The following is a 24202-nucleotide window of genomic DNA, read 5'->3' on the forward strand; positions in this document are numbered from 1 at the left end:
GATTTTTTTTCTTATACCATAAAAATCTGATGGGCATATTCTACAAGGTCTGTTCAGAAAATGAAAGACATTTTTAATAACGCACCAACGGAAATATTTAGTGTTTAAACAAACCGATGAGAATGAAACATTCATCTGAAGGATCATAACGGGAGCTGAAAGCTGGGTTTAGGGCAACATCGAGTCAAAAGCTCAATCATCAAAAAATCGCACATTACAAAAATTGCTACTAACAATTAAATATGTTGTACTCAAATAACAGGAACACTAAAACTAAACAACATAATAACAATCCAAGAAAATGTGGTTACAGAAGAGTTTATGTGGAACAACTGCACGTCACTGAATATCTTCGTTGTTGCATAATTAAAAATATTTTGTTATTTTCTGAACAGACCTTGTATATTGCATAAATTGTTGGTTAAGTATTAGATAAAATATGAAATTGTTTTTCCAGAATAGTTAAGAAACTCTAGTTACATGAAATTACATCTTATAATTTTATATGAATTTAATACATTTTTTCTTTTTTTTTTAACTAAAGCTTTGGAAGTAGCTTGCAGAGAACGAGGTGATTATGTCAATCAGTTAGTTAATCTTGCAACAAAGAAACATCAAGACAGACTTGGACATTTTTATCAAGATGATAATGAAAATAATTTTAAAAAACAAGTTGAACAAACTGAAGAAGCAGAATCTGAACAAAGTAAGTTTCTAAAAGAATTATTTATAAATGCATTTTAGTGCATATATTTTAAGATTTAAAATTGAGATTTATCAGCCTTTCTTTTAACAAAATATTTTATCAACAGTTGTAAAAAATATACCCGGCTGATTTTTACTGATTTTGCCAACCTCTGAGTTGCAAGGAATGCTCCGAGGCATTACAGTCCTTTCAGAATGTATTTTTATTAGTAATGTTTTACTTAAGCCATCGATTTAGTGGTACATGTTACTATCCAGACTAAATATGTCAGTTTCCCCCCACCAATCGGTATTTATAACCTTCCAAGTTTGAAAAATCATGAATGTATTGATTAAAAACTGCTCACTTTTCTTAAGCGAAGAAAATATAAAATCGTAATCTTTATAATAATAAAGGGTTACAATAATCTTTTGTACTTAATTAATTATAATATGTAGATCTTGCTGGTCTGTGGCACGAGTGGTAGTGTCTCGGCCTTTCATCCGGAGGTCCTGGGTTTGAATCGCGGTCAGGTATTCGTAGCATTTTATGGTTTTAGGTATGAAATGTTAACAAAAAATGTACATTAATTCTTTCTAATCATAAGATGAATTAAAGAACATGAGTAAAGTATGTTAATCGCTTTATTAATAAATTGAGTTGTATCTTTATTCTTTATTTTATTGTTTTCTATTATAATCTTGCTATTAGAATTTAGAATCTAGCCTTCATAGCATCTCAGCCTTTCATCCAGAAGGTTCCAGGTCCAAATCCTAGTCAAACATGATACTGTTTGTATGTTACAAAATTTCAATTTCATATTCCACAAGCTTTTTAGCATACATGGTGAATTAATTATCTAAAAAGAAAAACCTTTAGTATTTTAATTATCCTTTCAATTAAGCTTTAATATTCTGTAAATATCTGAAATTATCATTATATTTATTCTTTGCATTAATTTATTCTACTCTAGAGTGCATAAATTTTATTCATAATCATTTTATCATGTAAATTTTAACGTTATTTGTTTCCTACTGTTTTTAATTTTACCTGTTATTATTTGTTTAACTTTGAAATCTAAATAGTTTTTTTTAATTTTGACATTACTTTTTGAATTTTACTTTACACGTAATTGCTGCATCAAAATCTAAAAACAACCACAACTTAACAAGTAATATGCTATGCAGTCAATATTTTTTTTATCCTATTCTAAACAAAATAATTGTAAATTATAAATATTGAAGATAAAATAAATTTACAAATTATATTCTTACAGCAGTTTAATTCAACAATAGAATTTCAGAAGATAGCTTAGTAATTACAATATCTGCTGTAGAGTAATTTTTAACTAAGATTATTACATTTTGTTATTAATAATTATTTGAAATTACTTATTTCAGATGCAATGCTTAAGAACGGTAATGATGGTTTTGTATCGGTAAAACTAAATGTTGATGATCATGTTTCGATAAAAACAAATGTTAAAAAAAAGAAGAAAACTAAATATCCTGTATCGAAGTGTACACAGTTTAAAATACTTTTGAAAAGATCTGTGATATGTAATTTAAGAGATTTAGTGAGTATTGATTCAGTTGGTTTATTATTATTATTTATTTTATTTTCAATGGAAAGGATCCTTCTAAAAGTTTCAAAAGATTAAAGAATTAAATGAATGGAATGAAATTTTTTTTAAATTCAAAGGACATTCAGTGTCAAATCATGGATCTACTATACATACAAGTATCTATAAATAATTTTATAATATTGAACTAAATTATGTTACAGGTTATTTTCAGAAATAAGGGGAGTACTGAAAACAGTAACAATAAAAGCTGATGAAACCAACAAAACACTATAGAATTTTTCAATTGATTTCAATACACTTAATTTTAAGTAAATGTTAAAATAAAAAAGAAAATGTATGCATGACTATGTAGATCTTAGCTAAGGTAAAATTTTGTTTAACTGGCTGTATAAATCTTGGCTAGATTTTATTCTCACTCAGACGCGTATAAGACAGTTCAGAAATATGAAAAGTTTTTATCACATTTACCTTTCAATACAGTGTACTGTATATGAGGTCTGGGTTTGTGATTCCGCGTACCCAGTTAGCTAGTTCAGAGGGAAACGATATAGGACACTCAAGATGCCCAGATGAGGTCTACAGCGAAGGCAAAAGCTGAGTTAATGAATCACCGATGTAAATGTCTACCGAGGCATTTACATCAGTGGTATCCCAACAAGGCCAGGCTTATTACTATGAAATGTAAAAAGTCAAAGGGTGATAGATGACTCCCGTTAAAGCCCATCAGGGCAAGGTACAGGGGGGATGTGAAACGTCACTAGGCAGGTGTCTTCCCCTACGGGGTTGGGATGTATATGAAGTCTGTTCAGAAAATAACCAAACTTTATTTTTTTAATCTTTGTTATTAATTTTACAGGTTACTGGCCCTTTTCACCTTCAAAGTGCTCGCCTCCCCTATTCACACACTTTTCTCATCCATGTTTCCACTTCAGGAAGCAGTCCTGGATAGCTTCATTTGAAATGGCCTTTAAGGTCCGTGAAATAATTTGCTTTAAAGTCTCAAAACCGTTTTGAGACTATAGATGACATTATTTTTAAGTAGTTAAAGGCCTTCGACATGGTAAAGGGTCATCTACGATCGACTGACAACCACTTTGGTGGTTGAAAACTATCAAAGGTTTTGATGGTGAAAACCATCTGTAATATTGCGTATGATCCAGAGCATCATCTCCGTAAGCTTTTTTAAAAAGTTGAAACATTTCTGTGCAAGTTTTCCTCACTTTAATGCAAAATTTTATGTTTATCACTGCTCCTGAAAATTTCACATCACAATAATCACTACTAACACTTGGAACACATTGTAGTCAGATAACAGTAACATGAAAACTGAGCAAGATATCGACAGTCCAAGAACATGTGGTTACAGAGGAGGTTGTGTGGAACACAATGCTGCCAGCTGCATGTCACTAAATATCTCTGTTTGTGCGTACTTAAAAATGTTCAGTTATTTTATGAACAGACCTTGTAATTGGTTTAAGATTTTTTTTAAACACTGTGTCTTGGATACCACAATTCAAGCTATCAGTTATACTCTCCATAACTCAAACGTAAAAAATTTAACGAGAATCATACTTATTACAATTCAAAAATAGAATTTAAAAAAAATTTCTTCTTTCTTTTCCTCAACTCTTCTCTCCTTTCTTGGTTAATCTGCAGTTTCCTTTTCACTTTATTTGGAAATATTTATCAATTTTAGATATTTTGCAACCTCTCTGAACCAACTTATTTTGGTTTTACTTTTTTCAAAAAAGTTAAATATTCATTAATCATAATATTTTATTCATTCTATATAAGTACCATAAAATTTGAGACTTCTTTTTCTCATTGTATGATGTATTTTTTCAAAAGTTTGATAAATTTTGTCTGGTTTTACTGACTTTTAATTTATAAATATTACTTTTGAGTTTTGGGTTGCGGATTTTACTTAAACATTTTTTTTTTTCAACTTTTACTAAAACACTATAAAACCCATCTGGTAAAACTAATATTTTATAGCATTTTAATTTTGCGTTTCTAGATATGGATTATTTATTGTAAATGTTTTTTCTATGATGAACTTAATTTTTTGTATGCTGTTTTTTATTCCTTTTTTTTCTAAAACATTCAAAGTAATTATTTCCCCTAAATATTCAAATTTTTGGACTCTGGTAGATTTTCTTCTTTAATTTTCATTTTTGGGATTCTACTCTTATTACTGAAAAACCATTCTTTTTTGAGGAAATATTATTGATTATTTTTTAATTTAATTTTTTTTGTTCTTAATAAAGAAAAGTACTTTCGGTTGCATGGTTGGAATGAGAGTTAAAATGAATTTTCTTTACATTTTGAGATATAAGGAGTATGAAAATGCTATTCACTTATTCCTCATATGTTGATATATATATATATATATGTATACAATTTATTTTATTTATAGGCCTATGTATAAAATTTTGTGGCTCAAAAATCTCCAAAACTATAGAATCAATTTCATGAAATTTAGATGTGTTATGGTTAGAGACCGGATTATATGCAACATAAAAAGCTTGAAATATGCATGAAAATTGTCAAAATATGCAACTTTAAATAATCAAAAAATAGTAATTTTTAGTTTTTTTTTTATTTCAAAATTGCCACACAATTAGTAAGTAGTTGAATAACATCAATAAATTTGATAATTAACATTTATTTAACATTTTGATACTTTTGTAAATGTAAACAATCAGGTACTGTTCCAAATGTTTGGTAGTAAGATTATGTCTTCTACCATTCAAAATATTTTTATAAGTGGAAAAGGATCGTTCCACATCCACAAGGTAACTGAGCAGTATTTGAATTTTGGTGCTACATTAGCTTTTCTGGCAAAAGTTCACCCATCCCATTAATAAAACTATCACTTTGACACAAATGTTCAAAGACTGGGTTATTATTCAAAATGTTTTCAAATTTTTCTTTAAGGGAGTACCTCTTGCAATGCGGAGTAGATTTGGTGGATTTTATTCATTAACTGAATAGATTCAGTCAATGCCGAATCTTGAGTTTCAAGCTCTTTAATACCCAGGTATGTTGGAAAAATGAGTGCTAATTGCAGCTATGTTTTTTTTATACTAGAATCGTTAAACGCTTCTTTGAATTGATAAACTGCCATAGCCTCTGCACTATTGAAGTCATTTACTACACCTTTGATGGCCTCAAAATGTTCATTGTAAAATAGTACAGCTTCAATCCATGTTCTCCATCGAGTTACCACTGGTTTGGAAGATAAAAAGGCACATTTGGCAGTTTTTCTTTATAGGCCTTATTGCGAGCAGGTGTCCTAAGAAACACTTCCTTTGTTGATGAAATCAGTTTATTTACATTCCTAAACGTGGATTGTACTTCTTCAGCAAGTCGCTATATTCCATGAGAAAAGCACGTCACATGATTCAAATTGGGATAAAATACTTGGAGGGCTTTGGCTGTCTTGATCATGTAGGGAGCAGCATATGAGAGAAATATAAACACTCCTTCACCTACAGTATATTCAGGAAATATTCTTTTAATACCTTCATTCACAAATCTGGTGATCATAGAATGGTTTGTCTCTTCAAGGTCTTTGCAGACCACCAAATAGGAAGAAGAAAGCTCTAGTTTTAATGCACTGACAGTTAAATTCACAGTGTTAATGACCACAACATTCGGTAGTTTTGTTAGTTGAAATCCAAATAATGTTATCCTTGACTGTCTGCAATATTGTCAGTTGAAATCCAAATAATGCTATTCTTGAGTTCATTGCGTATTTCGTCCAGAACATGTAGGTAAATTGTTTGTATGTAATTTTTATGCATATGATTCATCTGATATATTTTGATTCAAGCAATATTTTCGCAGAAATTCTCTGAAGATTGGATTAGTAAGTTTGTGAAGAGGAATATTACTTGTAAGTAATGCTTCACATAAATCCATGCTAAAGTGGTTGTTCTGTTTCCCTTGTAAGTGAAATCACTGCTACTTGCTGCTGTAAGTCCTGAGCCTTCCTTTTACAATCCTGCGATATGAAGACATATCTTGACATGGTGGTCCTTTTTTAGAAAATTTTTTGTGCATGAAATATTTTTCTTGCTAACTGACAATATAAAACATTTTCGTTGTATGTTCCAGGATAGTTGGCTATCCACGAAGAGACACTTTTTTCAGCAGGCATTGTACACATTAAACTTTGCAAAAATAAATAAAAAACTAAACTGATGCAATGAGCACGTCAACAATAACATGCGTAATTTAATTGCCTAGTGGGAGGAATGCTGCAGTAGGCGAGCTCGATGCAGAACGTTATCTTTTGTCCATGTCTCACGTGAGTGTTTTAGTTGACCTCATAATATTATCCTATCAAAACAATGGACACACAGCTGCAAAGTGTGCTCTAAGAGCTGTGCGGCTAATAGGTTTGGCTGGCTGCAATATAAGATTTCATTTCTTAACTGGGTACCCTACCAAAATATAGTGAAAATATCACTAAATTTTAAGAAAAAATATGCAATAACCAGTGAGAATGGGTTTAATATGCAAATACATATAATCCAGTCTCTAGTTATGGTAGTGTATCTGAAGTTGTGCATTGAAAATTTCATGAAGATTGGTTGAGTCGGGGCAAGGTAGAATATGTAACTTCTTATTATAAATTACAAATTTTCAAACAATGCATCAGTCTTCTTGCACAGATTGCGCATGATTTTTGTAAAATTAAGGTGTCTAAAATATTTAATTGGTTACATAGATTTTATTACTTTCAGAAATTGGCATTTTTGAAGATAGTAACACATATAGTTGTAGGACTTTCATTAGGAGCAGTTTATTATAATTTTGGGAGTGATGGAGCAAAGGTTTTTAGTAATCTCTCATGCCTGTTTTTTATGATAATATTTATATTTTACGGAACAGCACTTCATACAGTAATGACATGTAAGTACCAGGACTGAATTTAAAAATATACTTTAAAAACATCATTATTCCATTAAATTAAGCTAATTTTAAAAATGAGTTATATTTAAATTTGAATTTTTATCTAGAAATTTATTTATATATATATATAATTTCTACTCATCTCTTTATAACCTACCTGTAGGTTAGTGAACTGAAAATACTATAACATTAACATTAAAAAGTTGTGGCATGTTTTGAAGTGGAACATATACTATTATTATTAGGTAGATTAACGTGTAATGGTTAAACAATGCACTAAACAACAAATAAAAAATTAAATACAGTTCAGGAAAAACAACTTTTTACTCACTTGTAGTGCAAGATTTTCAGAATTTTTTTATAGAATTAAAAAAGTTTTATTAGGTTTTTATTGACATTTGATTAGTCTTATACAGAATTAAATTGCTCAATAAACTTTTTCTTGAAGTTTTATTTGGTTATTGCCAATTTCACAAATAAATTATGTCAAAATCTAAATGAAGCGTGCTTTTTGACTCCAATTTTTGGGTGTTTTTTTACAAGTTTTTCAGAAACTGCTGGAGTTTGGTACGGTTCTCAGACTAATTTTTTCCACTTTCTCAAGTGAGGTTGTATATAAAATCCTTATCTTTGCTCAGTTTATTTTTAATAAATTATTTTTATAATATAATTATATATTTACAATAAATAAATAATAAATTCTATTTATTATATAGTTTAAATTCTATTTAAACCACCTAGTACAGAATATTGATATAAGACCTAATTACTATTAAATTTACTATTAAAAGTACTTTTGCAGTAATATTTAATAAGTAATGTTATTATTAATCAATATTTAATTAAATATTTCAATTATGACTGTGGGATCCTCAGTAATAGCCAAAGTAATTTCATGGTAAAATTAAGGTAAGATATGCCTTATCTCAATATTCTGTACTAAGTGGTTTAAATAGAATTTAAAATATATAATAAATAGTATATACAGAGTGTTCCGAGATGTATTCACCAAACTTTAGCAACTGATTCAGGACACCAAAGTAAGCAAAAAAGTTCAAATCTATATAAGTCCTATTTTGCTTTGTTTTCCTTCTGGGCGCCATTTTGTGATTTTCAACAAAAAAATTATTTCTCAGAACGGGTAAACCTACTTCAATTAAATTTGGTAAATCTAATACTAGTTTCTTATTCTACAAAATAAAAGATTTTGAAAATGTTGCCTTCAAAAATTTCAAAATGGTGACCATCTTAATTTTTTAATGTTCAATATCTTTGAAATTATTTGTTTGATCAAATTTTTACTTATTACAAAATTTATTAAGCATCTTATTTTGAACAAAATAACACCTTATTTGTAAAAATCTGTTGACAAACAATCGAGTTATCGCAAACATTAACCTGACAGTACGCTTGCACACCATAATGCAGGGTGATAAATTTTATTAATTTACTATTAAAAAGATGGCCACCATTTTGAAATTTTTGAGTGACGTTTTTAAAATGTTCTGTTTTTTAGAATAAGACACTAATTGTTAGTGTTTACATGTCATTTGTGTTTTGTATTGCTGTTGTGTGTGTGTGTGTGTGTGTGTGTGTGTGTATGTATGTATGTGTGTGTGTGTGTGTGGTAGAGTGGGGAGCCGGCACTAGTTTCAGTGCGAGCCAGGCTGTCAAGTTCTTCAAATGGTGTCTACAGTCAGTGTACGCATTTTTTGTTCAATAAAGTAATGTTTTGTGTTTCAATTGGTGGTATTATTTCACTTATTTTAAAACAAATATGTTCTCACAATGAATAGATCAAACACTAATCTTAGATTTGCCAAATTTAATTAAAGTAGGAGAGAAATAATTTTTTGTTGAAAATCAGGAAATGGTGTCGAGAATCAGTACCTGAAGTTCAGCAAATACATCCCAAAATACTCTGTGTGTATATATATATATATATAAATTCACATACAGTTACGCATATAGTAAATAAGTTTGTACTTATTTACTACTACTAGTTATTTACAAGTGTCTCGCTTTCAACTGTGCTGTATTTGGTGAAAAAATACGTCTGACATAAATTATATTAGCTTATTGGGATATAAAACCTGTCAAGAATAAAATATATATAATTATATTAATGATCTCTTGTATTAGAATTGAGTGAATATAAACATATGTTATTACAGCATAATATTGATATAGCAAAACAATTTTCATTCAATTTTCCAATTTTAAATTACATCTTCTGTCATGTATTTCAGTTCCAGCAGAATCATCAGCCATTGTCAGAGAACATTTCAATAATTGGTATCCTCTTGGCGTTTATCAGGTAGCTAAAACAGTGGCAGATATTCCACTACATGTAAGTAATTGTATTTTTTCTTTTAATTAAACTTTAAAAGTAGTCTTGAAGATGTCTTATAGAAAAAATAAACATTAGATTTAATATTTTCATCATCATAAGAATGTCTGAACCAAGGCAGGTCCCTTGCACTATGTCCATCGTTATTTCCTTCCATTTACAATTAATTTTTTGAGTTCCTAAATTCCTGTATGCTTCCAACATGTTAAGAAAATATATTTTGTATATATCCAATATTCCTCATATATAATAATGTTTTTAACCAAAACTAAATATGTTATATATATATATACATATCAAAGTGACCTTAAAAACAAATGTATGATTGGTGTATAATATATATATTTAATACTATTAAATAATACCGGATGATAACACCAAAGCATTTTCGCCCAGAAAAAACACCCAAAGAAAAATTAAATAATATATACACATTAAATTAAAAATTATTAAAAGTTACAAACAACTCATTTTAAATCACCGAGTCCTTTTTAGAGCTAAGTAACACCAATCTAATGAAATGCGGATAGCACTTGGGCTGTTGGTAATGCTACTTCACTTTTCATTTCTCCAATGAGAAGTTCTCAGATTAAGGTAATTAGCTCCAATATATTCATTGGAAGAACAATAACTGTGACATTCAAAAGTAAGGCATTTATAATAATTTTAAAGTGTTATAAATTTTAATTACAAGTTTGATCCTTAAGTAATTTTTTAGATTTTTTTTTTTGTCTTCAGTCACTCGACTGGTTTGATGCAGTTCTCCAAGATTCCCTGTCTACCGCCAATCATTTCATTTTGATATACCCTCTACATTCCTAACAATTTGTTTTACATATTCCAAACGTTGCCTGCCTGCACAAGTTTCCCCATCTACCTGTCCCTCCAATATCAAAGCTACTTTTCCCAGATGCCTCTTATAATATGTATGTCTCTCTTCTTTTAGCTATAATTTTCCAAATAGTTCTTTCTTCATCAATTGCCGCAACACTTCATCATTTATCACACATCTAATTTTTTACATGTAACACAAAGGATTTAAAAAACTAACTAAAGCCATTTTTAAAAATAATTGGTTTGTACCTAGATTGCTTAAACATTTTTCATAAAAACTAGCCTACATTATTTTGTTAAATATATAAAAAACAATATTTAATGATGTGGTTTGCATAAGAATGCTAAGAAAACACAAATTCAAATTTTAACAAACAATATGTATTATCACAGCTTAAAGGAAAACTAAAATCACTATGACTATAAATAGTACAAATAAGAAAACTAGAACAGTACACCTTGTTTTGTACAGAAAACAAATATTATTAACATTTACCTGAAAAATATTTTGTCATTATTATTCTAATGTACACCAAAAAATAAAAAATAAAATAATAAAAATATGAGATTTCATTACATACACATATATATGTATGTACTTAACATAGGGTAACTTTTCTTCAGTATCTTTATGTTCCTAATGGTTTGCCCGTTTCTCAAAGTTTAATTTTGGTGGCTATCTGTTCTTCTTCTGCCAAGATTGTAACTCTCAATTTTTTCCTTCTTCCTCCAGTTAGTTTTTTTTAATTTCTGCTTCCATTTTCCTTTTCAAGGCTCTACTTTGTTTTCTTGTGAGAAGTTTTTTCTTTTCTACAAGACATTCTTCATATCTTCTTCTAGAGCTTCTTACTGCAGTGAGCATTTTTTTTGATAATGAAAACACCCTCTTTGCCCCATCATCTACAATTACACAGAAACTTTTCATTGATAAATTATTGTCTCTGTACAAATTTTCCACAAGAAGAGGTTTATTAATGTAAAAGCTACCTCTGAAAATGCAATTCTATGAAATTTTTTGTAACTTTGCCTCATTTTTCTAAAAATTCCTTACTTTTCCTGACATTTTCTGCCTGTGGGAACCATAAATAAATATGGCATGAAAGTACATTTTATTTCTTACAAAAAAAAATTTATTTTTTCACATTTACATTTACACATTTTTCACAACTAGTGAACTGATTTTCCCATTCTGTCAATGATTTTCTCATTCTGTCTTTTCTTGATCAACAACCTTATTGCGTTCATTTCATAATCCACGGTAAAAAAATACTCTAAATATTCCTTTTAATTGTGGAAAGAAGTGAAAATTCTTTGGTGCCACATCTGTTGAGTATGGAAGATGTGGAATAGGTTCAGATGTCTACTTCACAAGAGCCTCAGCGGTTGCGTGTAACATTTATGGTCAAACATTATCGTGTTGCAGAAATATCAGCTCCAGGAATTGTTGAACATGACACATACCTTTAATAAAAGTGTACAGAAGCACCAAATGGTGGAGGTATTTCCACCTCTTTATAGTGCTTTTTATCAGTCACAAAATCTGATCGATCACTGTGAGGTTCATCCTCAATATTTGTTTTTCCACCTTCTGATGCACAAAATTGTATCGTTCACTTACAGTACTAGCATTCACTTTTCCTCCTGTTAAAAAATTCAGTTGCTGTAAATTGTTTTAGAATCATATATTTATGTTTATTATACTATATTTATATTTATTCATTTTACTATATTTATTATAGTATAAAATTATATTTATTTTACTATAAAATAATGAAACAGAATAAGAATGAAGCCAGGACTACAACTCTGAAATTACAATAAGAAAAAACTACATGAATATGGTGAGTAGTATTAATAAAATACTGCATGATAACCATAAAATAATTCCAGCTGATGGTACTCATGCTCTATTATCATTGTTAGAGCCCTGGATGAATGAAAATTAATATAGAAAAAACTAAAGTAGTGGAAATAAATAACAAAGAGGATTTAGTGTTAAGGATAAGAGATGGAAGAATAGAAAAATAAATAATTACAGATATTTGGCGACTAAGGTGACAAGAGGACTGGAAGAGCTCAATGGTAATAAAAGAAGGGATAACAAAGGCAGTGGAAGCCTAGGAAATCTCTATGCAATAAAAGCCTAGATTACTATTTGAGGTGAAGAGGACAAAGAAGAATACTTCAGACAGAAATGGATGGAGAAACAGTGGGGTACATAAAAACACTGGATGATTATGAAGTATAAAAAAAGTTGTATATCAGCATGATAAAAATACATTTATAATTCAATAAAAAATAACTATAAGAGACTATTTATTTCTACTAAAGGTTCTTTTTTCGTGGAAATTGCACAGATAGATATACTCATTTCACTAAAGTAAGTTCCAACAAATAAACCTAAAGAATCTCTTGCTTTTTATAGATTCAGAATTAAATTCTGTATTATTCAGAAGTAAATTCTGTTATTCAAAAAGCAAGTTGTAGGTGATTTTGGATTATTTTTAATGATCAAAGAATCTTCAACTTTATTTGTTATAATAAGAAACAACCTACAAAAAGAAGTATCTGCAGAAGACAGTGAAATATTTTAAATTTGTGTTCATTAGATAACAAACAAGACTAATTGTAAAATGAAGTAAATAAAGGTATCGAAATAAATATACAAATCTCACTTCAATAATAAAATATTGAATAGTGTAGTTCATTTATAGTGAATCAAAACAAAGAAAAAAGCTGACAACACAGTTTTTTCTGATACATGGCTTACACACACAACTTAATTTAAAATATTTATCATTTTATTCAAATATAATATTTTTTTGTTTATTTAATTCAAGATTCTAACTAAAGCGCGCATGCATACCATATTTAATTTCCACGACTGTGACTGTACTAGTGGTGATGGTCAGACTAACTAAACTAATGTAAAATCACAACTCACTTAGAACAAATTTCGCTTGTACAGTCAGCAGACTGGTGTAGCTGTGAGGCTTAATGCACCAGGTTGACCAGGAGATGGTGTTAAAGACCCAGCCAGACCAAGTTACTTTTCTTCACTTTTTAAATATTACTCATTTATTTAATTCTACTACTCACGTATGACAACACAACATAGCAGTAGTTTAGAACATTTTTTGGGGTGTGGTTGGGGGTACAATTTCGCAAAGATCCTTTTTGAAAATGTTATTTTTTGATTATTAACAAATGTGTCTAAGAAAAATATGACTAATTAGACAAAATCTCGAGATACTGAGGGTGATCTTGCTCTACAGCCTCACTCTCATGAACTTTTAAGTTGAAAATTTAATGGCATTTGTGTCCTATTTATAGAAGTAATCTGATAATCTGACCTAGTCTGGTCAAAATTGGGCCAGTAGTTTTGGAGATATAAGATCATTTAGAGGCAAAAACCAAGCACACACGCACACATGTATATACGAACATTAACATCTGGAAAATTTCCATCTGGTTTTTTGAGTTGCTTAGGTGATAGATTGTCAAGATGTGGTGAAAATTAAGTATGTCCAAATTGGACCAATTACAATACTTTCCCTTCTAGAGCTATAGTGGTATCTAGATGGAAAAGTAAAAATTGTTGAGAAAGAGTTGTTGAGAAATAGAAATTAACTGCTTTTTGAGTAAAACATTTGAATTTTCAGATGTTAGTAAAAATAAATATACAGAAAAATTCTAACATTAGCATTTTTTAATTTGCTGGGAATCTTTATAAATATTTTTATTTTAACATTAGTGAAATTTGTCTTTCAGATTTTATGTCCAACGATATTTTTAATGATATCATATTATCTTACTGGTCAACCATTAGAATGGAATCGATTTTTTAAAATCTGGCTGATCGGTATAAGTTTATCAATAATTGCACAAACATTCGGTTGTATTATGGGTACTGCATTTGGCACACAGGTAAGATATTTGGTAATTTTTTATTCTGTCAATAAAAACAGATTTATTGTAATTGTTTTAATTTAAAAATCCACTTAATTTGAAATTGTTTTTATAAAAATAATAACTATTTAAAAATTTTTTGTGGCTTCATTAAATATTTGGTGCCATAGTGTGAAATATTATGTGCAATAACTAACTGTTTACATAATTAACCATGTAGTATTGCATTTCACTCATCAAAATTGCAAAGGATTTAAAAATATTTATTTTCTTTCAAGCATCGTGTAAACTATGGCAACATTTTTAATACTTTTATGCCTGCAACAGAAACTGCATTAGTCATCAAAAGTGTACAATAATACATTATGCTCATCTCCAAGCAGGCCTGTCAATTAGTGACTTGTTTAGTCGTATACTATACATTCTTCTGTTTGAGATAAATTTTATTTTTATTGTGAAATATTTTGAAATACCAATTAAAAGGAAGGTTGTCATCGCACAGAAAATGTTATAGACTAATTTTTTTTAATCAGTAGTTGCTTTAGAACCTTAAAACTATTACTGCTTACGAGAAATTTTTATAGCTTGCTGAACGGATGAAAAGTAAAAGAAATTGGTGATATTGTGCTAAAATTGTCTATACAGAGATTTTATGGAAATAGCCTCTATTTTCATAAAATATTTGTAATTATTTCTGGCTGTGCCTTGTTGCCAGAAAGGCAGAAAATGTGAGCCTGAATGATTGTTTTTCTTTTCGTTTGACACAAAAATATGGACAACATATTCCTTTATCAGGGGCCATTATATTCAAGAAAGAGTCCCCATATCAGAGACCCTGTATTCAAGAAAAGGCATTTAGTGTAAATAAGTAATCTATTGTTAACACTACTGTATGTTGGCTAAGGTGGAAAGAGCATCTATCACCATACAGAAAAAAAATTCTACCAGAAGTGTGGAAAGACTACTAAGAATGGGTGTCAAAACTCCTTCCCAAAAAAATAAATTTATTTATCAAACATTGTAATTCTTAATTACAGATTAATTTATCACTTGCTTAGTTAATATTCATCGCTAATTATTGTGTAATTTGTTTTAATTGCAGTTGGCGCTTTTCCTTGCAGCAACTTGTACGATGCCTACGTTTCTTATCTCTGGATTTTTCATCCACTTGAGTGATCTTTCACCATACCTTAGTTGGTTATCTTATATTAGTATATTCAGATATTGTTTAGAAGGCTATGTTCTCGCCCTGTACGGATCAGGACGAAATGTTTTACATTGTTCCAAAGCGTATTGTCATTACAAGCAACCTCGTAAATTTCTACAAGAATTGGGAATGGATAAAGGCGATTACTGGTTCAATGCCACAACACTTATTTTAATTACTATTTCATTGCAGATAATACTTTTTTATACAATGAAATATAAAGTGGCATCTATCATTAAAAACTCATAGAAAATCTGTACAAATTATACAAATATATTTTTTAAGTTTATATATAAATATGCTGCTCATTTTCCAGCATAGAATATGGTTAAAGCGATCACAAAGATTTATCTTAAAGAGAATGTAGGTTTTTCTCACCATTCCCTTAACTAATAATGAGATATATGGTTTTTCAAGGGAGAGACTTATAGGTGTAAGTTCCTTTTTTATGTTTTTGTACTCTGTAATGTACAATTTTTGTGTACTGATCTAAAGCAAATCCATTTCGCTTCCATTTCAACACAGTCGATGCTTTTTGCCTTTTGAGCTCTGCCTGATGGTGCAGTTTCTTAAATCATCTGTTCTTTTAATCTTAATATTTGCTCTTGATTAACAGACTGGTGAATATAATTTTATAATTAATATGTCTACATAAATAAAATTATGTTCTGGTCATTCCTTCATTAGAACAAACTTAAGTATTTTTTACAATCTGATACTATTTACAAAATTATTCAGTTTCCTAACTTAATTATAAAGGTTTTTGATATTTCCTATTATTTGTTAACGTGCAATTTTCCTAGCGGTTAATCAAATCCTACTGTTATGTGGAGAATATAACAAGGTAATCTTGTTATAATCTCTTGATAATCTTGTTCTGCAGGTGATCAGAATTTTCCTTGTATTTACACAACTAATATATTTTATGGCAATCTTTTTATTCATTTTATCTATTTCTTTTCATACTACAGACTAGTATGATCCACTTCAATATTAAAAAAAATTTTATATTATTAAGATTATTATATATTTAATTATAAAAAAATCATTTTGTAGTATTATAATATTTGGTTTCTGTTTTTTTTATAAAATATTTTTGTAAGACATAGTTAAAACATAAGAAGCACTTTTTAGAATGGTTATCCCAATTCAATTCCAGTAATGGTTCTTATTACAGGTTGCTTGCCTAGAACATTTTTAGTTACTGCATTAGCTTACAAAAAAAAAAAACTTGTATTACCCATAAGGATTTAATTTACAGACTTATATATTTTGATTCTAATGTCATATTATTATTTCTTTTTCTTCCCATATGTGAAATTTACTATTACTGTTATGGTATTATAAAAATATGTATATAGTTAAATTAATGAAAGATATAAATTTTAAACACTAATATTAAGTAAAATTAATATTTACAAATTCAATAATTTAAATTTGTAATACTTTTGATTTAGATCAATTTTAGATAACTCTAAAAGGTAGTAATGTACAATATCTTATGATCAAGAAGTATGCTCCTTCGGTTTGTTTGCTGTATGTGACACATTTTTATTCTGAAAACTAACGCCTTTTACATTATATCTTTAAAACTAATATTAGTTTTTATATCAATAAAACTACGGATCGTAGATTCATGATAAGTAAAGATCAAAATCAGAATTTTAAATGATAACTAATTTTCTGTGTAATAAAAAACAAAATAATGTACATCGAAGTTTAATTCTAATAGTTAATTTTTTTTTAATGATTATCTCTAAAATATTTAATATTCTTACAACCATGAGGATAATAATGCATCAGGGATCCAGGGGGTGGAGCCTCCTGGCTAGACGGTCGGGTTAGTGAAGTCCTGTTAGCTAGTGAAGTCCCTGTCCAGCTAGTATAGTGTAAAAAATATTTAAACAATTAAGATTGCTCAACAGTAAAATATCTGATTTGTTAATTCAAATTTTATACAGTTTTTTGCTTCATAACCCAACTATCTAAGATTGGTTATTAAAATTTTTGCAAAGAAAAAAATTATTTGATTGGTTATGGTGCTACCTGCATGATGATAATCATAAATAGATGTAAGAATACTCCCTGCTCTACCTGTACCTAAATTGTATGGTTAATCAGATAAAACAATTTGTACATACAGCTAATAAAATGTATGCACATTGATCATTCTGAATTCCTCTGAACCCTGGTCTTAGCAGATAGGAATTAAGTTTTGGTAAATATTATTAAATCTTATTCACATTTTTTGACAAATAAAAAAGTACTTTAAAAGAACAAATTTATTTATTTTATTTTTTTTTTTTGTTGGATTTTGTAACTTTAAAGTTATTTTTACACTATATTTTATAAACAATTAATAAATAATAAAAAAATAAACAATTTTATTAACTGCTTAATTATGAAATTTTCATTCCTCTTTAAGGGCTGTGTAAGTCATCATTTTATAGGCAGAAAACATCTTATGATATTCATGTTCCTTACAAATTTCATAAAGAATACAGATGTTATAAACATAAAATTCAATTAAGAAATAACATTTTAACTTTTTTTTTTTTTTTAACTTATTTTTAAACTATAAGTACTTGCAAATTCAAATCCAAATGATACTAAAAATAGAAATCAGTAGATTAGTATCAGTTCTTACATAAATAATTTTATAAGTAAATATTACTTAGCGAAAAATATTTTTTTACATTAATGGTTATTACAACAAATTTGTAAGTTTGATTCTCAATATATACAGAATTTTAAAATATCAATCTACAGCTGGCCTGGTCTGTAGGGAAACTGATTCCATCCTGTCTGTTACTTATTAACCGAACATGAAAAATATACTATTCAAAAAATCATGTCTCTTAACATCCAAATACTCAGGTGGGAGGACATTTAAAACATATATAGTTTGTATTTATATTAATAATAAGTTATATTTTTATATTGTATAGCTTCTTTAGCCAATATTTTACGTAGATTGTAATACTTATTATATATTGTTATGTAATAAAGATTTTTTTTTTAATTCGTTTTTCCTTTAATACTGTCAAATTTAAATTCAATATTTTTTTTAAATACAATTTAAATTCATCTTACAACTTTTATTCTTCATATAAAAATTAGTTGTAGTAGCAGATAAGGTAAAGTATGGACAGACAATACATCAGAAAAACTATCCAATATGTCCTTTTGTGTACCTAACTCATACTTTACTAGTTATCTTTATTTCAAAAAGCTAGAGAAGACAATAGATAAGAAGGACAGCTCTTGCTGAAGAGCAGATTGTCATGAGTTACTTAAGTCCCCTACAGCTGTTACTGTGTAACAGCTCAGCTGTTTTTTGTTGTATCGCTAAGAAGCAGATAGATACTATCATAAAAGGGAATAAAAAGTTTTAATTCTGAACTCTAGGATGATTCATTAAAAAATGGCAGTTCCCTTTTTCAGTAATCTTTAATGATATCAGCTGATTAATTGATGAAATAGTTTCTACAGCTTTAAAAATAGAAACTTGTAAAGTTCAGCGCATGCCAAGCTTTGTGTACTGTGTGGTTGCAACCATAGATAACTACATCTGTAATCCTTGGAAATGTTTTTTTCTGATTTAAAATGTTAAAGGAAAGAAAAGTTAACTTTTTAGATGAATTAGTGACATAATGAAGAATTATGAGCAGGTTTATTTTTTATATTATTATTATTAACAGAAAATCATAACATGAAAACAGGCATAGGAATAATAATGAGTACAGGTAACTTGACAATTGCAGCCTACCATGCAAGGGGCAGTATAATGTACATTCTACTATCATCCCGCATTGTCACAAGTGCAACATGTATCACAGTTATAAATGGAAATGAAACTAAACCGCAAACATTTATGTTATAAATTATAATCCATGATACACTATATAAGAGGTAATTTTACTATTGAAAAAAAATCAAAATTAATTAAAATGTAATTGTAATTTGTATTATATTACAAATACAAATTGTAGCATATTAAATAACGGTGGAATGGTGTTATTTAATTATTACAATTTTTTAATTATTCAAATAATCTAATTTAGATACCTGTACAGGTTAAATATTTCATTAATATTTGAATTAAAAAACTTTATGAATCCATTTCTTAACTCCAGATAGTATCTCCAATGGAATCTCATCTTTAGTATTGCTTGCTGTTTCATCAGTAGAAGTTTCACCATTTAGGCTATGATTAGTTTTTCAACTTCAGTAACCATGGCACATTCTTTATGCCAGTAGTCATTTTCAATTTCAATAATTTTCTAACCATATAACATTTTAACCACGTACTAGAAGAAACTTATACAATCTTGTACTCAAGAAACTATAACTATCAATAGCAGAAACTTTTTGTCAACAAGAGCAATAATATCTGCTACTTTAAAGTATAAGTTTTGATCTGCTACCCACTCTTTTATCATTCAAAAATGGATTTAAATCTGAGTGATATGGGGGCAGTTTTATGAACCATATGACCTTCCACATTTGAAATGCTAAAGAATAAGTTACAACTGGATTTGATGCTTGAACTAACTGAAGTAATTCTCTTTGAATCATAGGTTTATCAAAGAAATATTCTGTCTCTTTAGCCACTCTTGCATTTCTGCTTTAATAGTTGCCATATTTGGAATTTTTTCCGCTTTGCAACAATGACATGACCCGTTATTGAGAACTATTACAAAATTTGGTTTCCATTTTCCTGAAAGTTCTCAGAAACCCATTGTTCGAATTTCCTATAGTTTATATTATCATGATATTCACCTGTTTTTGAGCTAGCGGTGTATGTTAGTAAGGTGTTTGGTACAAACACATCTTTTCCTCCTGCATGAATTATGATGATCCTTTCACCTTTGGAAGCTGGTGGATGAAGTCCTTCACTGCTGCCGTTTTCCTATGATTTAGTAGATGAATGCAAAGTTAAAACATAACTTTCATCTAAATACATGATTAGTCTATTTTCTTCCTGAAATTTCTTAATGGCTTTCAAATAAAAAATTCTCTTCATAGCAGTATTGTTTCTGTCAACAATTTTTGGTTATTTGTTGTTCTTGCCCACTTAAATCCTTAATCGTGTAATATAGTCCTTAAAACTTATTTCTCCTCCTTGCCAATCCACATCATTTTGAAGTTTATTTTTTAATTTTTTGACAGTAGGTACTGCTTTATCTGTCAAGTAAAAATTGTGAACAATTCCTCTGATAGCTGAGGAATCATAATTGTCAATCATTGTAACAGGTTTTTATCTCTTTTGATTTTTATCTGGCTTACAGAAACTTGACTCATCATTTTCATTTGAGAACATGCCTTCAGCTTCCCTTTTTATTCATGTTATTGCACTAACATGTACAACAACAGCTTTACTACAACGAAGCTGAACTTGTTGCAAGGAAGTAAGAAAACTGTCTGATTTCTTAGATTTGTTGAGTTTAGTGTCTTCTCCCATAAATTGTAACATGTTATGTACAATTTCTTTGCTCTGTCCATGCAATTTTTTTATTTTTTACTTTGCTTTTTATTAGAGGATTCATTGTGAACAACAAAAGTCACTAAAATAGATTACTTTGTTTCACATGAATACACTAACATTATTTGAACTTTACCCTATAACAAAAAGAAACTAATCTGTTAAAATAGTTCATACATAATATACTTTACAAACAGAAAAAAGTTATTCATTAAAAGATGTCGCTTATAAATTTAAATTAAAAAAATAAATCTATCGAACTTGCCTGGTTACAGTTCAGAATATTGTGATCCTACTATCACCTAAAAGGATACTATAAATATTTATTATTTATTGTTATAGTTGTTTCCAAAGGCCTACACATCTATTCTAATATGTTCTGGATAACATGAATCATAGTTTACACATAACTTTAAATGCAGATATAAATACAGTAATTAGATGATTATGTCATTGTAAATATGATTTCATAATTATATTTGTAATAATAATGTTTATGGAACACATGCATAACAGCTCTTCAATCGCCCATGCAGTCTACTCACCATCACAGCTGCAATCGTCAACTTACAGCGGGGACCCAATAAGAAGATGAAACATGAGATATTTTATCATAAACAAAACAGTGAGAGAATAATTAATTGTAATCAAGTTGGATTCAGTTTTGTAGCGTATAAATGCCAAGCCTCAGTGAGATGTAAACAAAGGACCTTCTGCAAGAAAGACTTAGATACTACAACTTATTCGCAGAATGTAATCATTTATTAAAGATGTAGTAAGAACATAAAAATAATCAGACACAATATTTTTTGAAAAGATAGTAATTTTGGAAAATAATTGGAATATTGTCATTTTTAACAATATTTTTAAGCATACAATATTGGAATTCTGTGCAAAATATTAATTAGTAATAAAAATTATTTTGCAGTCATAAAATATGATATATGTATATAATATATATATCAGGTGTACAAAAAAGAATGTCAGTTTTAATTTGTTATAACAACTCTTGCATGAGGTGTACAGTTTTGTAAAATCAAATAACAAAAGGACAGTTTTAGGTGTACCTGTGGTCAGAGATTGATTCTCAACCTTTTTGCTTGGCAGTGCTATTATCAAAGATGGCAACTACTGATCAGAAAGCCTTCTTTGTTCAGCAGTTTGCTAAATGTGAATTTGCAGTTACAGTTCAACATATGTTCCAAAGAAACTTTAATTGACAGTAACATTCATCGATAGTGATCAGTTTGAAATGATCAGATGTCTGTGTAAAGGGACGAGTACAGAATGACTGAGGATATCTGAAGAAAATGATTGTGTCAGGGAGTCTCGCATATGTAGTCCTAAAAAATCTGTGAAAAAGGTCAACCGCAAACAAGCAATGCCAGTGATGACAGTAATGGAACGTTTTAAGAAAACTCCTTCGTAATGCACATCCATACTGTACATCTATTAAAAGCTTTGAAACCTAACGGCTGCAATGTAATTGTGAGGTTGGCAATTGCATCAAAATGTTGCAGCATGAAAATGACAACTTTCTTAATCGTATTGTGTTTAGAGATGAGTCAACATTTTATGTTAGTGGAAAAGTTAACAAACATAATGTCCATATCTGGGCGTCAGAAAATCCCCATGAACTATTATAATTCAAAAATGACCCCAAAATTTAATGTTTTCTGTGCAATATCCCAATGGCAAGTTTATGGGCCATTACAAAAGGTGCTTATTCGGATCTGCTGCATACATGGATTTTTTCTCAACTGTAAGATGGGCTAGAGAATTTTATTTAGCAAGAAGATGGTGCACCTTCTCACTGGCATAACTCTCAGGGTAGTCAGTTGAATGATATTTACCCTGACCACTGGATCGGTCAGTATGGACCCAATGACAGTTGTTTGCATTGGCCCCAAGGTCAACTGATCTGAAATATGATTTTTTCCTTTAGGGTTTTATAAAGATTCTTGCCTATGCATCTATGCTATCTATTGTTCTTTCATGCATTGATGCACAGGATTGAAGCAGCTGTCATTTCATTACTCCAAGTATAATGTTTAAAGAATAGGACAAACTTTCCTCTTGGTTGGATGTGTGCCATGTAAAAAACCCCACATTGAACTCTTGTAGAGAAAAATCGTAAGAGTTACTCTTTCATTTCATTCTATTTGTGTTTCATTACTGTAAGTCAAAGTTAAGAGAAATTAAATAGCTTTAAAATCCCAATATTCTTTTTTTTACACCGTATACAACAGTTATAACAAACATTCTTTTTTCACGAAATAAAATACACTTGGATGTGGATAGAAGATTAGGACAAAATCAGTTAGATTAATGGAAGATAAAATTATTACAGGTTTTTTTTAACTGTTTTAATGCTCTTTTCCATTCCTTACTGATGTGTGAATCATAACATATTTACTATAACTTATATTCTCAGTTATTTGTTCTACATATTCAATTTTTTTTCTTTTTCTTTGTTATTTACCCTCTATACCAAATTAACTAAATCTGGATAAGATAACATGATTAAATCTGGATTAAAATATGACATAAAGCAAGATAATAATCTGTTAAATATTATTCATTAGAATCCAAAAAAGTGGTTTTTTACTGAGACAGTAAAATTGCAAGTAATCTAGCAAAAGGAAGGAGTCTGCGACGTACAACCTTGATGTGTGGTACTTGAAAAATCTTTGAAAAATGATAAAATAATAGACTCATATGGATGTTAGCAAAAGTTTTGATGTTCACATTAAGCAGGATTTCGACAGAATCATTCAACTACTGAGCAAATGAACATTTTAGAAAATATGTACAACAGTTTCATCCTCAGAAAACACTATGTCAGACTGCAAAGGGCTTTTGATATACCCGATCCAGCTTTTTCGCTGCTCTAATTATTATTAAGAGAACTGTTTAAGGGGGAGAGTGCACGTTAAAAGCTATTTTTTAAATATAAGACTTAATGGTTAAAATTTTTTCTCATAAGTTTACAATAGTAATGAGTAATATATAGCATAATTTTCAACTCCAATAGTTACTTACAACCCCTGACATAGGGATGCAAGTGGTAAAAACAGTGATTTGCTAGAGAAAATACTATTTCATTAGTACTTAACCTATAACAGCAAAACTAGTGTTATTTAAAAGACCTAACTTGGTTTAATGAACTCCAAGAACGGATTAAAATAAACTGTTTCTAAGAAACTATTTAATTTTGATGAAAAGTC

General features: G+C 29.1%; 1 protein-coding gene across 1 annotated transcript in view; it reads left to right on the forward strand.

Moving 5' to 3' along the window:
* Window positions 1–18512, forward strand: part of LOC142326381 (ATP-binding cassette sub-family G member 1-like) — a 138497-nt gene extending 119985 nt beyond the window's left edge. The window contains exons 6-11 of the mRNA XM_075368845.1: window positions 545–706; window positions 2086–2261; window positions 7022–7190; window positions 9440–9540; window positions 14146–14301; window positions 15386–18512. Of these exons, the coding sequence (XP_075224960.1) occupies window positions 545–706; window positions 2086–2261; window positions 7022–7190; window positions 9440–9540; window positions 14146–14301; window positions 15386–15739 (1118 nt within the window). The 3' untranslated portion in view covers window positions 15740–18512. The remainder of the gene's footprint in view (window positions 1–544; window positions 707–2085; window positions 2262–7021; window positions 7191–9439; window positions 9541–14145; window positions 14302–15385) is intronic.
* The last annotated feature ends 5690 nt before the right edge of the window (window positions 18513–24202 follow it).

Source organism: Lycorma delicatula, chromosome 6, assembly GCF_047948215.1.
Source record: "Lycorma delicatula isolate Av1 chromosome 6, ASM4794821v1, whole genome shotgun sequence".
Taxonomy (NCBI): Eukaryota; Metazoa; Arthropoda; class Insecta; order Hemiptera; family Fulgoridae; genus Lycorma; species Lycorma delicatula.